Here is a 16,557-nt window from a genome sequence, read left to right as displayed (position 1 = left end):
AGGGACGAGTTAACTCACGAAGGCGTAGCGTTTACTTTCACTTAAACGGACGGAGCCCAGGTATAGAGCTCATGTTATGCAAAGATGTATGTGCACGGTGTGTGGGGAGAAACTTACAAACCTTTACGTTTTATTTAAAAACTAAACCAAAACTAAAATCACAAAAATTTTAAGCTGAAAAACAACCGAATAAAACAAGTTAGAATATATACAACACGATGCAAATGCATGATTTTTTGAAAACAAAAAATTTGAGGATCACGACTAAATGTTAATTTGAACAAGGAACTTTGAAAATTTTGACAACACGAGTTTAATTCCAGACACGACTCTCAAAAAGGGTCCCCAGTGGAGTCGCCAGCTGTAGCGACGTAAAAATTTCTGCTTTCGGTCGCTAATTAAGGCGATTATTTGAAAATTTAAACCGACTTTTGATTTTATTAAAAAAGGGAGTCGCCACCGATCTTTTTTCTAGGTGTGACCGGACACTTAATAAATCATCCTTTTTTAGAAAAGAAAACTTATTCTTGCACAAAAATGATGGCCGAATTTAGGTCTACGTCAAAAGCCAGAGTAACGTTAGGTTCGGGAGTCGGTTATGCGCGAGGAAGGTATTAGCACCCTCGCGACGCCCAAAATTGGTATCTTATTAAACAGGCGTTGTCTTTAATTTCAAAGAACGAATTCAATTTAATATTTAATCATGATCCAATTGAAAAATGAGAATTTTTAAAACACGAAAATTTTGAAAACACGAAAATTTTTGAAATCTGATTTTTTTTTTTAGAAAAACACGAAAAATTTTGGAAACACGAAAAGTTTACAACACTAGAATTTTGACAAATTACCTATCCTCATTTGCATTTTAAAAATAAAATTTGATCACTTACCAATAATCACAAAAATAAATATCCTATTTCAAAACAGGAGAATTTTTAAAATTTTCGATTTCTTTTAAAAGGACGTCCCATTTTTAACACGAGCCAATGATATTCACTCAACATAGCGATGAAATCAACGACCTTATGTTAAATCGATATGTTGCCTTATTTATTGAAATTAATTAGAACATGAGAAAAAAATATTCCTAAAGTGAGAAATTAAAAATAGATAAAGGACGCAAAAAATGATATCATTAATGAAAAATATTAACATGGAATACTAGAATATTAGAATAACAATAATAATGATATTTACAAAAAATAAAAATAAAAACAAATCATGTACTAATAATAAAATAAGAAAAATGATATATTTAGTAATAATAATATAAAATAATAATATGTACAAAAAAATACATATATATATAGGCATATAATAAAAGTATGTAATAATAATAATATCTACAATAAAAGAAAATATTAGGAAACGTACATAAAAAATATATACATAATATAAATATAATATATACAATATACACATATGATAAAAAAACTATTAATACGTACATGTATATTTATATACATATTAAGTAAAAGTACTAATGCTAACAATATTAATAATAAATATAATAATAGATATATATGCATATAATAGTAAGAAACGAAACATAAAGAATATATATAGCTAAATATAATATAATAATAACAATATATAAAAATAATAGTGATAACAATATTACATATATAACATGATTAATATTTAAAGCTGAATTAAATAGCAAAATAATATGAAATCCAAGGTAAATACGAAAAATAAATGAAAAAGGACCAAAATTGGATTAAAATCAAAACTTTGGGGCTAATTTTTTAAAAAATATAAAGGAGAAAGGACCTATTAGAACGCGCATAAAACTGTGGGGGACCAAAAACACAATTAATCCTCCCTTCAAAACATAACATAGCAAGAGGGACTAAATCGCAAAGCGCTACATACTTTAAAGCCAATTTTTGACAAAAAAAATCATTTTGAAGAGAGAAAGAAAAAAAAAGACGGGAGAAAGAAGAGAGAAGGGAGGGGGGAAAAGGAAATCCGGCCAAGGGGGGTCACCGGCCGATCGTCGCCGGCGCCGAGGGGGGAAAAGGAAATCCGGCCAAGGGGGGTCACCGGCCGATCGTCGACCGCCGCCCGTCGCCGGCGCCGGCCACTTCCCACGGTGGCCGGGAAAGGTAAAATTTTTTTCTTAACAATATATGTATATATAAAGAAAGAAAAAACAACACAAAAAAAAAAGAAAAAAGATTCGAAAGAAGAGGAAAAAAGAAAAAATGCAACATTTTTATTGATGTTTCTTTTGTGTTCAAAATTTGAAGGAATTTTTGTGTTTGTCTCATTTTTCAATCTTTGTAAAATCCCCCCCTTTTTTCTTACATGATTTTTGAATGGCTTTTTATAGCCATCTTTTACATGATTTTCTATTATTTCTTTTTCTATTTTGTAGGTGGTGGTGGTAGACAATAGATATAAAAAATGGGAGGAAAAATGGGGCAAGTGGGAAAGTGGCTAGGTGGCTAGGGTTTCTTGGTTTTTTTTGGGGTTAGGTTTTTTTTGGGGGGGGGCTTAATGGGCTTTTGAATTGGGTTTAATATTTGGGTTTTGTAATGGGTTTGGGTAGATGTAAATGGGTCATGGGTTAAGGGTTTTAGTGGGGTTAGAGGTTTGGTTGCGTTTTGATATAATCGGGCCCGGGCAATTTGGGCTTCTACAGTTGGCATAGGTTTAATTATTTTAGTGGGCCTCTAGATAGCCCAAACTTAAGATAGAACCCGACAATTTTAGTTAATTTTTGTTCCATAAGAAAAAGGGGGTGAAATTATGAAATAGAACCTATGTGAAAATGTTTGAAAATGCTATAGGCTAAATTGAAGTGGCCAAATAAATAAGAGTGCAAAATAGGAGGATTTGCATGACAAACCTCCCATTTTACATGAAGTGGCCAGCCATCATGTTGTTGTAGACAAAATATGCACTTGATATCCATAATTTATGGTACAAATTGATACAAATTGATAATAGGTTAGGTAAATGTTCCATGATAATGGGTTAGGTAAATGTTTCATGATAATGGGTTAGGTAAATGTTTCATGATAAGAATTTCATGTCTTTTGTATTAAAGAATTAAATAGATGAAATATGAAGTTTTATTAAAAGAAAAAGGGGTGAAAAGAACAAAGTTTTGTCTATCTTTGTTCATCATAGCTGAAAGATAGAGAAGAGAAAGGAGAGGAGAAAGCTCTTGAGTATTCGGTCATTAGGAGGAGGAAAATTGAAGGTAAGTTCTTGGTACCTTGCTTCTATTTTGAGGTTCATGAGTTCTTCTTGATTCTACCTTAACTCTTGAAGTATATTTTGATTTTTAGTTGTGTTGTGAGCATTTAGTCATGAATTAAAATGAAGGAAATGGTTGTTGTTTCATGTTCTTTTGATGAAAAATGGAAGATAGGTGAAGTTGAGCCAAACAAATGAGCATGCATGTGCCTTAGATGTTAAAGTGAAAAATCAGCTAACATGTTGTTCTTTAAAATGATGAAATGGAGATTATACTTAAGTAAAATCATAGATATGTGATGATTGATTGGTGATATACATGTTTAAATAACATGCATGCAAGGTATGTGTGAAAGAGTGATTTGGTAATAAATCTGCTTGGAACAGCAGCAGTAACGTGACTTTGTAAAATCACCATAAATTGTGGGAGATGAATTAGAAGCTAAATAAATTATGTAATTAAAGCTTAATGAGTCTAGTTTCAAATGAAATAAACGAGAACATATTTTGAATTCTGTACAATGAGAAATTTGAGTCGTAATGAAGAGTGGTCAGATTAGTCAAACAGTGAAACATGGAAAACTTTGAGAAAAATCTGGTATTGATTGGCTAAACCAAAAATTATGAAAATTTTATGGATAGAAGATATATGAGTCTATTTTCAGGGAAAATTAACGGCACTTGATTTGGAGTTTCTTAGCTCCAGTTATAAATGATTTATTGACTGTTGCTTAGGAAGACAGCTTGCAATGAAATTATGATTATGTGGTAAACATTGACAAAAATTTGTTAATGAGTTGCTTATTGATTTCTTATAAGCTTACTATGATTTGTAGGTGTGGTTGGCCGAATATTGTAAGGGGTTAATACTTAGTTTGTATTTGAATAGTTAGATTAACGTGTTAGTAATCCAATTGTAGGCGGTTCGTGTGTGGATCTCGTCAGCATATCGTCGCAAACAGGTGTGTAACTAATACCCTCTTTCTTAGTCTGGATCGGCAAAAGTCGAAAAGCCGAAATGTCGAAAACCGGTATTTTGTAGATTTGCGAGTGTGCGAATGCTCGTGAGGTAAATCGATTAATGTTTTTGGTAAGCTGCAAAATTTGGACTGCAAAGTGCATGATTTCTGTGCCCTCGATATTTTTGGGCTTAATGGGCCAAAATTGGAATGATGGGCCAACGGGCCCAATTCGGTAAGAACCCTCGGTACGTGATTCTGTTAGTACGTGAAAAGTAGGAATATGCATGAAAAACCCTAAAATAGATAAATTACTGAAATACCTTTAAAAGTGGAAAATTTACAGTTTTACCCCTAGTAGATAAATTACCGAAATACCCCTAGGGTTAAATTGACCTAAATGCATGTTTGACTGTTGTTATTTACTGCATGCCATGTTGTTATTATTTGATGCATGGGATTGGGGTATTGACGGAGGAAGTACTGAAAGTGGCTTGTCCACATTCTGGAGGCTTTGCCTCAATTTACTGTTAACTGAGCAGCAAGGCTGCAATTGTGGAGTGTTGGGCTGGGTGGGTTGAGCTATTCCCCACATGGAGTGTATGGCTGGTACGGGTGGAGTGTAGCGGTTGGTGGGTTGAGTAGTCTCCCCAAATGGGCTTGCATATGTTATTGATGTTGCATGTATTTCCAAATGGGCCAATGGGCCATACTGTTATCTGAATAAGGGGCTAAGGCCCAGTTTATTGTAATCTGAAAAGGGCTCTGGCCCAGTACCACTGTTACCTGAATGGGCTTAGGCCCAATAGGCTTGAACTGACTTGGGCTTTGAATGGGTTTTCCTTACACACTGAGTTTCCCCAAACTCACCCCTTTTATTTTCATCCACGCAGGAAATCCCCAACCATAGTGGGCTTGGAGCTGTGAGGGAATTCGGAGTGGCCACCTGTTCTGAAAGTTTGATTTTCTTCTGGTGAACTGGACATCCTTTTAATTACGTTTGAGGTTTTGGGCTTTTAAATGTAATAAGGCCACTTAATTATTTTTTATGGTTTTTAATATGTATTACTAAGATAGGTAATACTTATTTTAACTGTTGAAATTGGATAGCTTTAGGGCGCGTTTTCAAAAACAACAGTTGATTTCAAAATAACAGACAACAAGCAAAGCTTCCGCAATGAAAGTATTTTCCAAAATTAATCACTTTTCCTAAAAATAACTTAAACAAATCGGTTTCCTAGAAATATCCATGACGTTAAGGTGTGGCAATGGCGGTATGCATATCTAGGATTGGATCCGAAGGGAGCTTGGTACTTAAGCAGTCCGATGGACTCACCACCTCTTTTCTGGTTTCCTACCTGGTGCACAGCTTCCATTCACTTTAACCCTTAATGAATTAATCTTTTGAATATCAAGTACGATTTTCTGGACTTAGAATGGAAATTTTTTTTTTAACGTTTTTGATTTGGCATGCTGGATCCGGCTATAACTTCTGCGCCGGGTTTAGGGTGTTACATAAATGAATTACGTATGGCAGTTTTAAATATTAACATGTATATTAAAGACAAATATTAAATGTGTTTAATTAATCAATTATTACAATTTTGATTAAAATAAGATATTTTATTGAATAATATTAATAACATTCTTAGTTCAATTAAATAAATAATTTATTATTAAAATTAGATATCTTATTAAATAATAATTATATAAAAATATATTATTTAGGTTTAAGAGTGTAAAAAATCCTCGATTTTTTTAAGAAAAAGACAATTAAGTCTCTTTTTTTTTCACTCAATTGAGTGCCTTAACTATCAATATGCAACAAAAAGACCATTTAATTGTTACTGCAAAAGTTAACGGCCCAAGTTTTTTTTAGGTGTCTCCGCCATATGTCATGTTGTGGTTGTTACATGTAGCAAAAAAAAAAGATAAAAATTATAAATTATAAAAAAAAAATTAAAATTTTATAGAAAAATATTTTCAATTTATAAAAAATATGAAAAATATCTTAAGTTTATTAAAAAAATTTAGAAAAAAATATTGAAATTATTAAAAATATATAAAAAAATTTATGATAAAATTATAACAATTATAAGATTTAAAGTTCTTATCTCTGCTATGTGCCATGCCATGGTTGTGACAAGGGGCAAAAAATGATAAAATAAATATGAAAATAAATAAAAGACAATAAAAATTCTAAAATATATATAGGAAAAAATATAAAAAATATTAAAATTTTAGAAATATAAAAGATTATTTAAAGTATAAAAAGTTACAGAAATTTATTAAAAACATCGAAAGTCCTAGACTTTTGTAGGATGTGCCTTGCATTTATTGGATACATTGCGTGTACTTAAGTCGAGAATCGACGAGCAACCAAATAAGAGCAAAAACTCACGTGACGCTGGGACGAGCTAGGTGGAGCACGCTGGGATGACTCGACAACAACTAGAGAAAACAACTTCAATTTTTTACTCTCAATAGGATTTCTTCTCCCAGTTAAACTCTAATTCTTTCATGGATTTTAGAGTCTAATTAGGACTTTAGTTTTAACCTATTTAAAGGGCATTTGGAACCCTGTTTAGGAGATGAGATTCAGAAAATCATATTTGCATTAAATATCTCTTGTGTGAGATTTATTAAAGAGTTTTTATATGGAGTTTTTTAGAGAGCCTTTGTATTTGGGATATTTGAGTTTCTTTTGGGATTTGCTTTTTGTATTCGAGTTGGACACTTTCCAACATTGTACTCTTTGTTTGTTGCTTAGTGAAAAGCCGAAGCCTTATTTGTCCATGATTTTTTATCCCTCAGTGAGGGTTTTTCACGTAAATATTTGTGTTTGTTCTTCTCCACTTTTACCATCTTATTGTTCATACGAGTCGATCCCTAACAAACTGATATCAGAGCTTGGTTCGAGTTCTGTAGATCGACATGTTCAGCAATTGCAACAATGAGATTTGATATTGAGAGGTTCGATGGGATCATAAAATTCAGTTTTTGGTAGGTTAGGATGACAACACTTCTAGTTCAGAACGACTTAAAGAAGGTCATTACCAGTAAAAAGCCCGAAGGTATGGAAAAATCGAAATAGGAAGAGCTTGATGAAAAAGCTTTGTCTATGACACAGTTATGCCTCACAAATGTTATTGTTTGGAAAATAAAAACAATAGGGCTATCGAGAACAACGAAGATGTTAACCATAATCTGAGGTAGCCAGCAGGACAATGGTAATAAAAAAAGGTGATGATTTCTTATTGGTGTCAACGAGTGAAAGCTCCAAACTTACGCTTGAGTGGATCTTGAATTCAAGGTGTTCTTCTCACATGTGTCCCAACAGGGACTGGTTCTCCACATACAGTTCAGTTGAAGGTGGAGTTGTGCATATTGGGAATGACTCATCCTCTAAGGCAACTGGTGTTGGTACCGTTTAGATTAGGATGCACGACAAGAAAATCAGAACACTATCAAATGTCAAGCATGTGTCTGATTTAAAAATAAATTTCATCTCTTTGGGAAATTTGGATTCAAAAGGTTGCAGAATCAACATTGAGTCAAACAACATTAAGGTGTCTCATGGTGCTCTAGTTTTGATAAGAAGTTGAAAGATAGATAATCTTTATGTTCAGCAAGGATCAACGGTAAAGGATAAAACCACAAGTTTTTTGTTTGTTAGAGAGTCAAATTCAACTCAGTTGAGGCATAAATGACTTGGTTATACAAGCGAAAAAGGTATGATCGTTTTGGACAAGAGAAGTTCTCTTTAGTTTGCAGAAGTTGGAAAAACATAGCACTGTGTTCATGGGAAGTGTTACAGGCCAATTTTACCCACAAGCCCATTTTAAACCTCAACCCGTTACACTAAACCCAAACAAACCCGAAAACCCAACTGACCCTAGCCCAAACATAAGAGGCCCAAACCTTTGACCCAAATGCTGACTTAGGGTTTCAGTTTCTGAAACCCTAACCTGCCCTCTGCCATCACCGACCCTCTGTCACCCCACCTGCCTCTGCCAAGGTCACCTCCACCGTTTGCCCATTCCCTGCAATCAGACAAGATAGAAGCAATATAAAAAAAAACATTTGTAAAAGGGTTATAAAACCCGAATGAAGGCTCTAAAAAAGGGGGATTTGGTATCAATACAAAGAATTTATCTTCGTTTTTTTTTCATCAATACTAGCAGATTAAGACCAAGAACAGTGGATTCAATAAGATCAAAGAAAGTAGATAGCATCAAATACAAACCAAAAATCTCAAAAATCGAAAGCTAGAAAAATCCTAAGGTGATTTCTTTTTTTATCCTATTTTAATTTCGTTTTGGGCTTATTTTCCCACATACATATACTAAAACATAAAAAAAATATAAAACAAATAATAAAAAAGAAAAGAAAAAAAAAGAGAAATTTTACCTTTTCGGCCACCATGTACGGTGGCCGGCGCCGGCTCCGGCGAAGGTCCGGTGACAGTCCGGTGATCGGCTCCCCACCGGATTTCCCCCCTTCCCCCTCTTTTCTCCTTCTTTCTTTTCTTTTTTTTCTTTCCTTGGTGCAAATGATTTTTTTTCAAAAAATTTGTCTTTTATAAGGGACCAAAACGCACCGTTTTGGTCTTCCCATTAACGAAAAACGACGTCGTTTTGGCCCCGGGTCGGGTCGACCCGACCCGCTCCGAGCAGGATCCGCGTGTTTTTAAAACGGAAGGGCTATTTGCGCAATCGGCCCTTCCGCTTTTTCATGCATTTACGATTAAGTTTTTACTTTTTAATTTAGCCCCAGAATGTTTCATGGTTTTCAATTTAGTCCCTCCGTGCAGCGCATCGTTTTAACAGTTGGGAATATTGCACTTTTGGGTCCCTTTAGGTCACACGCGCTTTGCAATTTGGTCTGATTTCCCTATTTTGTTTCCAATTTCACCCCAAGAATTCTGTTTTGACTTCAATTTCGTCCTTTTTTTTGTTCTTAAATAGCATTTGTAATATTAATTTCACTAGATTATTATATCATTGTTATTTAATATTATTATTATTATTATATTTACTCTTATTATTTAAAAATATTTGTGTATATTATTATTATGTATATATATATATATATAGAATTATCTTAATTACTTTATTATTATATTATATTTATTTTTTATATTACATTACCATTTTTAGTATTAATGTTATATAATATTAGTGTATATTTTATTATATGTATACATATATATTTGTGCATAGTATCACGTTCTAATTTATTTTAATATTTTTATATCATGTATGTGAATTTAATATACTTATGTATCATATTATATATATCATATCTGCTTTTAATACCATACTTTTATATATTATTATGAACACGCATTAATATTATTAGTTATGTATCTTTATACTATTATAGTGTATTCCTAACACCATTATTATTTATATATATATGTATATATATACTTTATGCAACATACTAATAGTTATTCTTTTATTATTATTATCTTCTTTGAAATATATGTATATTATATGTATTCTTTTAACATGTGATACATACATATATATTTTATTCTATGCTATGTATATATATATATATATTTCAATATTGTTGTTTGAATTGTATGTCATCTTATATATATTTTTAATATTCTTAGCTATATTTGATATACTATTCCCATGTATATATTATTATTACATTTGTTTATTCCTACTATATTTATTATTAATATTAGTACATATATTCTATCGTTTTTGTATACATATTTTATATATATTATTATTTTCATATATCCTTATGGTTATTACTATACTTATTATTTTATTCTAATGTTATTATGTATTCATTTTAAAATATATACATGTATTTATATAGTATTATCAATGTATATAATTTTCTTTATGTTATTAGTATTTATAATGTACTTTGTATATGTTCATTATATATATTATATATAGGTATACATTATGCGTGTATTTTAGTGTTACTATGTACATACATCTTTCAAGATTTAATTTTTTATACATTATGCACATGTTTTGACAATATAAGTAGTATATATATTTTGATTATTTCATGTATATATTTCAACTATTATGTATTATTTGGTGTACATACATTTTTTATTTTATTACTATTATTAGTATATTTTCTATGTCATTAGTATTCCTAATATATATTGTATATGTTTATTTATACTATGTATATATTTTTAGTACGCATATATTTAGTATTATTATGTGTATATTTTTCATTCCTATTATCACTTATATTTTTTTTTATATATATATAGCAACATTATGTTTACGTCTCTTCTTTCATTATTTACATATTCATGATTTTATTTCGTGTTTAATGCTATTACTGTCATGTTTATTACCATATGTATTATTATTGTTCTATGCTACTACTGTCGCATGTATATTGTTAATGTTCTATATGTTGTCTGTTTCATGTATTCTTAACCTTTTATTTGTCTATCCCGAATTTAGCATAGTATTTTCTATCATGGTGCAACATCAATGTTAGTTTTCTTTTACTTACATTTGTTATATCTAGAAATATTTTCGTTCATATCTTTAAACTAATTTCAATAAGCAAGGCAATGTATCAATTTAACGTTAAGCCATAGATTTCATCGCTATGTTGGATGGAATTTGTCGGCCCGTGTTAGAGATGGGGCACCCTTCTAAAAATCGAAAAACTAAAAATCCTCGTTTGCAACTGGATCACGACTAAATGTTACATTGAACTCGTATTTTTGAAAATCAAGACAACACGTGTTTGACAAGATACCAATTTTGGGCGTCGCGAGGGTGCTAATACCTTCCTCGTGCGTAACCGACTCCCGAACTCTACTTTACTCTGATTTTGACGTAAACCTAAACTCGGTCTTCTTTCTATTTAAAAAATGAACTTTCTTTTAAAAGAAGATGATTTATTAGGTGTCCGATCACACCTAGAAAAAAGATCGGTGGCGACTCCCTCTTTATTTCAAAATCAAACTTCAGTTTTCAAGTTTTCACTAAATCGCCACAATTAGCGACCAAGCTAAAATTTTTACGTTGCTACAGGAAGAAAACTCGAGTCAGTTTTGATTTGACAGTGCACAAGATGAAGACTAAAAGTCTTTCAGTTTCAAAGTTCAGGCAGATCTTGAACTCGATTAAAATCCTACAAAATTTGAGATAGGCTCATGGTGGGCTTTGGCAAAGGAAGCATGATAAATATGAGTGAAAGTGGATATTTGTAGGGTGCGCCTTGCATTTATCATATATATTACGGGTACTTAAGTCGAGAATTGGCAAGCAACCAAAAAAGAGCAAAACGTCATGTGACGTCGGGATGAGGAGGTCCCGAACGTTGAAACGAAAGGCTACGTCGGGACGAGCTAGGTGGAGCATGTCGGGACGACGCAACGATGGCTGGAGAAAACAACTCCAGTTTTTGACTTTCAATAAGACTTCTTCTCCCAGTTAAACTCTGATTCTTTTATGGATATTAGAGTCTGATTAGGACTTTAGTTTTAGCCTATTTAAAGGGCCTTTGGAACCTTGTTTAGGGAGATGAAATTTAGAGAATCAGATTTGCATTAAATATCTCTTGTGTGAGATTTGAGAGAGCTTTTGTTTTTTTATTTCAATTGTTTTTTTAATATTTATTTGTATTGTACTATTTTTAACACAATGTCTAGAAGGTTAGAACTATCCATAATCTCTCTTCAATCCATAAATAAGAGAATAATGCACTTCAGCGCACTCGAACCAACGTCCTCCTTCATTGATAACAATACCTATGCCAATCGAATTAAACTCAATCCACCATTTGCTCTGATTGTTTAATTGACATTTTTTGGTTTTAATTATATATTTTTATATGTTCATTCTTTTCAAAATAAAAAATTTCTTTATTCCTGTTTCTTATTTACATAATAATCACTAAACTTTCAAAAAAAACATAAAATTTTATGTTATACAAATATTTCTTTATTGTTGATTGAGTTGATTGGCATAGGTATTATTGTCGCTGTAGGAGAATGTGAGTTCGAGTGCATTATCCTTCTATTTATCGGTTGTTTGGGAAGGGTTATGTTTAGTTCTAGATATTTTTTCAAAAATAATAAATATGATCACAACCTATTTGGAAAAAAAATATTTAATTTGTGGTATTATTGGTATTTAAATTACAATTTTACTTTAATTTAATTATCAATTATTATATCTTAAAATTTTATATATTTTGTTATGATTGTTTAATTGACATTTTTTGTTTTAATTTTTTTATAATTTTTTAAAAAATTATAGTTTTTTTATTTGCATAAAAATTATTAAATATATTTGTATGATGTTTTTCAAAAAAAAAAATTATTAAATGGGGATAATTGAATAATTTTAGAAAAGTTAATTAACTAGAAGTTTTATAAATTTATTATTACATGTTTAATTTGATTAAATTTATTTTAAATATTACTATATTATAATTAATTGAATTATTAAAAAATTACTAAATAATAAATTAATATAATAGATGTTCATGATAAATATTTAAATAATTGAGTAAAAATATCACCTCTCTTTTGCTTTTACGTAATCACCAAAACATTGGTCTGATGAGTTCAAACAAGCGTTACATAAGGCAGCCAAACATAGAAAACCCTGTTTCAACAGTTACAACTCTTTTACTTCCTAAAACAACACAACATAGCAACTTCAGCCTCAAATTTTATCAGACAATTGGAGTTTTGTTTCCATTTTCTTTCAACAATGGAATACCAGGATGTTTATGATGTGAAATTGAAGCCTAAAATACTAGAGTACCTGATGAATGACCAAATTCCTAATGAAAATGACCATTCACCTCAACAATGTGATTTGCAAAGAGTTGTGAATGCCATCAAGAATCTTGGGTTGCTGTCTGAATCACTGCCTGAAGGAACTAAAAACTCTAAGATCTGTGAGGATTGGGCCATTGCTGTCGATTCTTGGGTTCATCGAGTGCTGTCACTTGTCTCTAGTTCCAGGGTCAGTGTTGTTTAATTACTCTGTATATCCTCAATTATGTTTATATGGTTTCTTCTATGAATCTTTGTTCAAATTCTTGTACAGTCACGAAAATGTTGGACGGGCATATGTTTACTAGGAGTAACCTGTCGAGAATGCAGCTCCAATCGGTTACTAGCATGGTATCCGGTCTGGTTCGACAAGCTCCTAGCAAATATCCAGGCATGAGCTCTTTTTCTTCTGTACTACTTTAATTAGCATTGCATTAGAGACTATACATGTGCCTGAAATGGCTATGTTCTAGCATGGCATGTCACATGTGGTTTCTTTTTAATTATGCAGCCAGCATCAGATTATATTTCGGTGAAGGTGGCCACTTTCGCTTCGTTATTGGATCTGTTAAAGAGGTCATTTTCTGCTCCGAATTTTTGTTTTTCTTGTAATATCTGTGTCCAACACTTACACCCGAGTCTGAGTAGATTTCGTCGCTCTTTTTCTCCAAACCTTTCCTGCTACAGATTGGGTAAATATTCAGAAATCAAGAAAGATGTAACAGTGCAAGCTGGGAAGCTCATTCAACCAGTTTTGGACCTTCTATTAGATAGTGAATTCTCAGAGGTTCTAATGGTAAGCTCTAGGCAATGTTATTTTACTGCTTCATTTTAGTTTCAACTACATTGATTGCTTATTTGTGACTAGGAAGGAGCACTTGCAGTGCTATGCACCATAATTGATTCCTTTCCAGCATCATTTCTTCCTCATTATGAAAAGGTAAGTTCGGTTTTACTGAATCGCTTTTCACCGTTGGTTTCTCTGAGCTTGATTGTAATGTAAGTAAAGATGTTTTGCAGGCTGAAGCTATCATTGTTTCAAAAATTATTGCAGGCCAATGCAGTCCTAGCATGATGAAGGTGAATGCAGTTTTATTTCTGTATATCATATCTGCATGCATGATTTCATATGAATCAAAATTCTATATTTGGTTGATTTTTGATGTACAGAGCTATGCTTATTTCTTGGCATCGCTTCCGAAGTCGAGAGGTGACAAGGATAGCTGGGTTGTTATGATGCAAGATTTACTAACATCAATTGACATTCACCTCAATGATGTCTTTCAATGCCTGGAACAAGGTAAGTAACAAACTCTGTCTTGCAATTCTTGCTTCTATTGCTGTTTTTTAAAGCGATCCGATCCTTTTACGATTGATAAACATTAATGGATTAAGTTGATTCATTATTGTTGAGCATCAGAAAGCGCAGCAAATCCAGAAGCAATAAAGTCCAAGCAATTGTTCACATGCATAATCCCAACACTAATGCTTTGCTGCAGCACAATGCTGACAAATTCTTATCCGGTTCAGGTAATCTAACACGACAACATTTTCTCGATCTCATTCTCACATTTCCAAACCAATAGGTGAACGTTTGAAGAGAAAAAAAAAATCATATTTGTTGTTAAACAGGTGACTGTTCCAGTTCAACAATTATTAACTAATGTAAAAAGAATGCTAATGGTGAATGACTCATTTTCTCAAGCTTCATTGAAGTCCATGGCAATCATGCAAGAAGGATTTGTTTGCACTGAGCTTCCTGTTTTGCAGTCATATGCTTTAGATCTCCTATCTGCAATCATAAAAGGAACATCCAGGTACGTTATCAGATACAAGAATTTGTCCAATAGGGATATGTTCATTTTTCTAAGTTTTTCCATAAATTTGGATGGTCTTTTGAGGGTTGTATCCTATAATGTTGCAGCCAACTATTGCCACATGCTGGATATATCATCAGGCTCCTTAAAGATTGCTTTCACAAATGTGCACTGCCTATGCTAAGAACAAAACTTTACTTCATCATAAGGACTTTGCTTTTATCTATGGGTATTGGTATGTTTATCCTATCATATCTACTTTTATATATACTCTGGAATTCAAGAATACTGTTATGCATAAATCAAAGTTTGATCCCCATGCAGGTGCAGCCTTACAAATAGCAGAAGAACTCACCAGCTATGCATTTATTGATTTGGATGCCTACTGGTACCTAAATAGGCAGCAAGTATCCAATCAAGACTTCAAATCTACCATATTTGAAGCACCATTATTGCAGCCCGCTGACAAGAAAAGGAAACATACCGCAACTGGTTCCTTGCAGGAGAATGAAGACATGGACTATTTGGGACTGCAACTGTCAAAAAAACACTTAATTTCTCCTATATCATTGAAGATTGCAGCATTAAAGGCATTACAGACTCTCCTCACCATGGTATGTTGAGAATCCAAATATATATAAATTTTCAAATTTGATATTTTGAATGAATGAAATAAAGGGGTAAGGAGTAACTGTGCTGCAGGGTAGTGTTTTAAGACCGGATTTACGATCGAGTGTCAATGACCTGCTGATGAATGTTGCAGTCAATGCTTATGATGGGAAATGGAGAAATGATGAGGAGAATGAAGTAATGTCAACCTATACAGATTTCTTGCTTGCAGCATTGCATGCTGTTTTGGCATCTCTACTTTCCCAACCGTCTGTTAATCAACATCATCTGGTTAAGGGGCTTGAACTTTTCCGTAAAGGTTCGGATAATTAACAGATTTAGATAAGCTTTTTTGTGTTATTGGATTGTGCAATAGCTTAGTGTAAGATCTTTATGAATGGGATGTGCAGGTAAACAAGAAGCAGGAACCAAGATTGCTGATTTTTGTGGTATTGCACTTTTAGCCACAGAAATGCTCATGAATCCCATTAAAGTTTCAATTTGTGACATTCCATCCACTAGCCATGGCAGTGTCAACGAAGAAGCTCAGCATGAAATGTTACAGGATTTATACTTGGTTCCCAATGAAAACCAGATGACTCCCAAGTCATTTTCATCAGGGATGACCAACCAAAATCAAGATGATACTCTATTTAATTATCTGCTTGATAGTTACAACGAAAATCAAGCTACTGAAGAACAACAATCCAAGATAGATAGCCACAAAGCTGTTGGTGATTATCAGGTTGATCATATGCTTAAATTCCCTGGAAATGAAGATCAGCAACAAGAACCATTCCTCGTCGAGATCGAAAGAATCTCAAATGAAATCATGCATGATAAGCCATTCCAGGGTCCATTGTCAGTAGCAGAAGCCAAGCCTTTTATAGGTATTGAAAAGAGTCCTGAGATGGAATTTAACCATGTTGGCTTAGATACCATTGGTTGTGATTTCTTGGAGATAGCTGCAACACCAGTGTTGGAAAAAGCTGAAAGGTCTTGTTCTGGTCAGTTGAGGGATCACTAATCCTGGAAAAATGATCATAATATCAGATGTTTTTGAGCTAAACATATTGTGTTCAACTTGGTTGTTTCTGCATAACTTTGTACTCCATTATCTGTAAAATGTGCACTTGAAAAGACCCCAAAATTAATAAATTTAGTTGGA

General features: G+C 32.6%; 1 protein-coding gene across 1 annotated transcript; it reads left to right on the top strand.

Moving 5' to 3' along the window:
* The first annotated feature begins 12,834 nt into the window (after positions 1 to 12,834).
* Positions 12,835 to 16,557, top strand: LOC107938954 (uncharacterized). The gene is made up of 14 exons (XM_016872229.2): positions 12,835 to 13,153; positions 13,238 to 13,354; positions 13,391 to 13,394; positions 13,437 to 13,539; positions 13,651 to 13,759; positions 13,832 to 13,903; positions 13,984 to 14,043; positions 14,134 to 14,263; positions 14,384 to 14,493; positions 14,596 to 14,780; positions 14,888 to 15,015; positions 15,105 to 15,394; positions 15,483 to 15,708; positions 15,800 to 16,557. Exons 1-14 carry the CDS (start codon positions 12,896 to 12,898, stop codon positions 16,414 to 16,416), a joined length of 2,409 nt encoding a protein of 802 aa, XP_016727718.2. The 5' UTR covers positions 12,835 to 12,895; the 3' UTR covers positions 16,417 to 16,557.

The sequence above is a fragment of the Gossypium hirsutum genome, chromosome A09 (assembly GCF_007990345.1).
Source record: "Gossypium hirsutum isolate 1008001.06 chromosome A09, Gossypium_hirsutum_v2.1, whole genome shotgun sequence".
In the NCBI taxonomy this organism is placed as follows: Eukaryota; Viridiplantae; Streptophyta; class Magnoliopsida; order Malvales; family Malvaceae; genus Gossypium; species Gossypium hirsutum.
Note: the sequence above shows the minus strand (reverse complement) of the source record. Positions and strands in the feature narration are given on the sequence as shown.